General features: G+C 51.1%; 1 protein-coding gene across 3 annotated transcripts in view; it reads right to left on the bottom strand.

Annotated features, from left to right (window-relative positions):
- The window catches only part of Drc1 (dynein regulatory complex subunit 1), a 32,767-nt gene that overhangs the window by 21,188 nt on the left and 6,405 nt on the right, over window positions 1–5,174 (bottom strand). For all 3 annotated transcript variants that reach the window (XM_029540979.1, XM_021202506.2, XM_029540980.1), the window contains exons 2-4: window positions 3,815–3,902; window positions 2,796–2,908; window positions 173–356 (exon numbers count right to left, since the gene is read on the bottom strand). In XM_029540979.1, the coding sequence (XP_029396839.1) occupies window positions 173–356; window positions 2,796–2,908; window positions 3,815–3,902 (385 nt within the window). The remainder of the gene's footprint in view (window positions 1–172; window positions 357–2,795; window positions 2,909–3,814; window positions 3,903–5,174) is intronic.

A 5,174-nucleotide genomic window follows, 5' to 3' on the forward strand; every position in this document is an offset into this window, starting at 1 on the left:
CTATCCCCGCTCCTGGGACTACAGGTGCCTATCCCTGCTCCTGGGACTACAGGTGCCTATCCCCACTCCTGGCTTGAATTGTGTTCCATGCTAGGTGATAAAGTAAGGCAGGAAAAGCCAAGGACTGCCAACCCACACACATATCCAGCCCGGGTGGAGGCTGGCCCCTTGCCTGCTGCAGCTCGTTGGCCAGCTTGTTCTTGTCTTCTATGAGCTCAGCACAGTGCACCTGCTGGCTGTTGAGCATCTCCCACAGTTCCTGGGGAATCCGCTTCCGTCTGCCCTCCTCCCACTTCGCCGTGATTTCATCAAATTTATCCTGGCTGGTCTTAACTTCATTCTCCAACTTCTCCAGTCTGCAGGTAGAAACAGGCTGGGTGTTCTGGGCCCTGCCTTCCAGAGGCAGCTTCTCCCAAGAGCAGAGGCAGGCAGATTTCTGAGTTCGAGGCCAGCCTGTTCTACAGAGTGAGTTCCAGGACAGCCAGGGCTACACAGAGAAACCCTGTCTTGAAAAATCTCAAAAAAAAAAAAAAAAAGGTAAAGCCTAGATGAAGCCTGAGGCGTTCTGCCCCACCCCACCCCACCCCTCCCTCTTTCTCTCTCCCTCCCCCTCCCGCTCCCCCTCAGCCCCTTTGGTATCAGATGCTGTGTGAGCAGCTGCCTCCAGCTCCTGCTGACATGGCTCCTGTGCCACCATGGACTGTAATCCCAAACTGTGAGCCAAAATAAATCCCTCCTCCCTAAGCTGGGTGTTTTGTCAAAGCATCAAGACAAGTGACTCACACGTAGCCTCTTCTCCATAAACTCCAACGTCGATTTAAACAACCACGTCGGCGTTAAAACACACCCACAGGCCCACATCAAGCCAGCTGGGCTGGGTGGGATGGGGACACACCGTAGTTATTACAAACAGCTTACATTCAAATCCTGGCCTTACTGTGGGCGGACTCAAGACAAGGCACTTGACCCCTGCAAGCTTCACTTTCATCTTCGCTACAATGGAGAACGTGAAGCATCTACCTTGGTGACCTTTGTACACCTGTTGCTAGGGTTAATAAAATGATGAACTGTTGCAGCGTGTGCGGAGGGAAGAGTGTGTCTCAGTACCTGGCAGCCACATCACAGGTGGTGCCTACATTCTTTTTGTTTAGAGTCTCCATCCAGCTGGCCTGAACCTCCATAGGCACCCCTGAGTGGCTTCAAAACTGAGGGTCCGCTCCTACCTCAACTCTCCAAGTGCTGAGATGAATACAGGCACAGGCTACCACACCCAGCTCTTAAATCCTTCTGTATGTTGTTTTATCAACAGCGTAACCTCTGGTGTCTGATGGTTCCTCCCCAGCTAGACTAATGGGATGACTGAAAGGAAGTCAGGGATACCTTTTAGAAATTCCACAGAGGCCCTGTGTGGGGTACATGTAGCAGAGAGGAAGGCATCAGAGTGGAGTCGGGAGCTCTTCTGAATATGGTAGCTAGAACCACGCCACCGAACGCAACGCTGCTGACTATACTGTCGCTAAACAAGACCTCAACTCCCTTTTGTTCTGTTCTCTCAAGACAGGGTTTCTCTGTGTAGCCCTGACTGTCCTGAAACTCACTGTGTAGACCAGGCTGGCCTCGGACTCACAGAGCTCCCTGTCTCTGCCTCCCAAGTGCTGGGATTAAAGGCTGGGGTTAAACTTCTTTAGTGCAGGGGCTACAACATGAATATGATCTCCTCCTGTACCTCACTGTCCAGTCGAGAGCTCAGGGACCTATTACAGTGTTTCTTTTCTAAGCTATGCCTCTACATATGTGCCTAACTCTGAGCTATCTGTGGGCTTGGTCACTTAACTGATTTAAATGTTGAGCTTCTTAGTTGATTTTGGGGGGATGGGGGACTTCTGCCTTCACCTCCAAATCTTCACTATCATGTGGCCTTTTAACAAGGCCTCTAAATCTCAGTAACCGCATCTTACAGCGTGACTTCAGGTGACTGTCCTGTATGCAGAAAACAAGCCACACTGTTTCGCAGTGTGTTATACCAAGACCAGAGAAGCCCAGGTAAGAGGGGGAAAAGCCAGTGTTTTCCTCACAAGGCGTCACTTTGTTACTAAATGCGGGCTTTATCTTTGCCTTATCTGTGGCTGGAGTGGCCTCTGCAGGTTAAACACTGGGTGGCGCTCCAAGCCCAGGTTTCCATCAATAGCAGCAGCTTTAGCGCCACAGGAAAGTTTGCTGACCGAAGCAAGCACTGACTTCAGGTGCATGTACACCCCCCCACCTCCACCCCTACGCTCTGCCAGCAACTCCTACTCAACAGGCTTCACCTGCAAGAGTCATTCCCAGGGCTGTAGGCACCACCTGAGCCACACCTGCCACTCCCAGACATGTTCTGAGATTGCACGCCTCTGCCCAAGATGCCAGCGACTGCCTAAACCTTACTTGGCCTTCCCAGTGCAACCCAAAATTCCTGTTGAGTTTTCTCCAACCTCTGCAGAAAAGCCGAAAGCCTCCTCCTGTGACTTCCTACATCCCTTGATATCATTGATCTCATTTTTAGAGCAGACCACCGTTAAGTGTCGGGTGTTCTCAGAGGCCAGGGACCGACCGGCCCTCCACTCACACCCACACAGCTTGGACACTTGAGGAAGGGAGGGAGGAGGGAGGAGGTGGGGAAAGGAGGACGATGGGTTCGTACGGAGCAGGAACCCCTTCCATGAGACCAAGTTGGACAAATTTTCGCTCCAAGGACTTGGAGAGCAGAAGGGAAGTCACATGGCGACAGTGGCGCACAAACGCAGCCCATCCCTTACCTCTGCCGCTTTGTCTCCTCCTCTTCGACCCTCCTGTGGATCTCTCTGACGTCTGTAGCCACCTGAATATTTGTCACCAACTCAGTCCCGCAGAGCAGGAGTTTAGTCAGTTTCTGGAAAACAGAGAGGTGGCAAGCTGTGAAGCTAGACTATTCTGGGCTGCTGAGATGGCTCATTGCATAAGCTTGCTGCTAAGCAGCAAGTTCAACCCCGGGACCCACACTGTAGGAATCAACTCCCATGCCACAAGTCCTTGGACTGCCACAGGCAGCACAACACATACACCCCGGGGCACATAAGTAGAGACTTAAAATGTAAATACACACACACACACAGGCTGGGCAAGATGGCTCATGTCTTTAATACCAGGACTCAGGAGGCAGAGGCAGGAAGATCACTGGTTTTGAGGCCAGCCTGGTCTACAAGATGTTTTGTTTTGTTTTTGGTTTTTCAGACAGGATTTTTTCTGTGTAGCCTCAGCTGTCCTGAACTCCCTTTGTAGACCAGGCTGGCCTGGAATTCAGAGAGATCTGCCTGCCTCTGCCTCCCAAGTAGTAGGATTAAAAAAGGCATGTGCCACCCACCAGCCTTACACAGTCAGTTCAAGCCAGCTTGCTTTGGGCTCTCTGCCACCCTGCCTACTCCTCATTTACATGTGTTCGGAGATCTGAAATCTAGTCCTTGTGCTTTTGACCCAAGCACTTTAACCTGAGTCATTCCCACCCACCCAACCTGCCCAATTTCTCACTTGTTTGTTTCTGAGACCAGCTCACACCATATCCTAGGCCAGTCTTCCAGCAGAGCACTCCTGCCCCCATCTCTTGAGTGCCTGTATTTATGTGCCATCTTTCCTGACAGGAACCTGCAGTCTGAAAGCTCACTCCTAAGGAACCCCAAAACTAGACAGACTCCAGCTCAGCCCCACCTAGAGTCAGCAACACAGAAGGTATACTTCCTGCCTTTATAAGACCAGGCTAAGAGACTCAGCGAGACTCAGGGACCGCCGGCTCAGCTCGTACCAGTCGGCTCTCTTCTTTCTGTTTGTAGCTCTTGCTCTGTTCCTCCTCACTCTCCTTCTTCCCATCCAAATACTCTCCCAGGGCTTCCCTGTGGCAGGAAGACATCAAAGCAGGACAGTGCAGTCATGAGTGTTTGTGCTTTGTATTTAAACACAGGCCTTTAATCCCAGTACTCAGGAGCCAGAGGTAGGTGGGTCTCTATGAGTTCTGGGGCCAGCCTGGTTTACAAAGCCAGTAGTGCTAGGATACCCCATGGCTATATAGAGAAATCCAATCTCAAAACAAACAACAACAAAATCCCACACTGCAAGCAAATAAAGAACAGAGAACCTTAGAAAACAAAGCCCATCTTTGAATAAATCTAGTCAGGTGAAAAGGACTGGATGCTATCAAGTCCCCATGATGGTTGGAGCCATCCGTTTGACAGAATCTAGAATCACCGGGGACAGGTATCTGGAGCGTGCCTGTGGGTTATCTTGAGGGTCTGGTTGGGATGGTACGTCCCAACACCAGCTGTAGAGAACACCATTCCCTGACTGGGGTCCTTGACTCCCCTCTGTGGGCTATGAGCTAAAGTAAATTCTCTCTCAAGTTGCCTTTGTTGCAGGAGCAGGAAAAGCAGCCGAGATGACGCCTTGTAGCTGGCATCTCCTCTGTGTGGCATGTGGACACCAGCTGATGCCATCTGCCAATTTCTAGCCTTACTTTTCTCTGAATCCTGCCCTCAGGCTTCATACTGGGTTCCAGAGGGAACAGGTATGTGTGGTAAATGGGCTTTGACAGACACTAAAGCCAGCCCAGGGCAGCGTGCATTTCCTTATCTTTGGCAGGCCTCGCCTCACTGGCTGGCTCTACGATAATAACCAACTGGAAAGCGACAGTCTGAGAGCTGCCAGCTACTCACGCTCAAAACCCTCGGGTCAGAGCAGGTGGCCAGCTTTTACTGTCACTGTCAACTTATCTTCCCAATGGGTGGCTGGGCAGGGACCTTCGGGACCCCTCAGCATAGGCCCCAGGTAATCCAGGTACGTTGTGTCTTAAGGGTCTATTGCTGTGAGGAAACACCAAGGCCAAAAGCAAGCTAGGGGGAGGAAAGGGTTTGACCTGTCTAAGCCTCTAAGTCTTCATCGTCAAAGGAAGTCAGCACAGGGGCTGAACCGGGGCGGGGCTGAGGCAGAGGCCATGGCCTGCTCAGCCCACTTCCTTATAGAACCCAGGACCACCAGCCCAGGGATGGAATCACCCATAATGGGCTGGGTCCTCCCCCATCCATCACTAATTAAGAAAATGTCCTGCACCCCAATCTTAAAGGGGCATTTTTTTTTTCTTTTTGTTTTTTTGGGTTTTTTTTTTTTTTTTT

Source organism: Mus pahari, chromosome 7 (assembly GCF_900095145.1).
Source record: "Mus pahari chromosome 7, PAHARI_EIJ_v1.1, whole genome shotgun sequence".
In the NCBI taxonomy this organism is placed as follows: domain Eukaryota; kingdom Metazoa; phylum Chordata; class Mammalia; order Rodentia; family Muridae; genus Mus; species Mus pahari.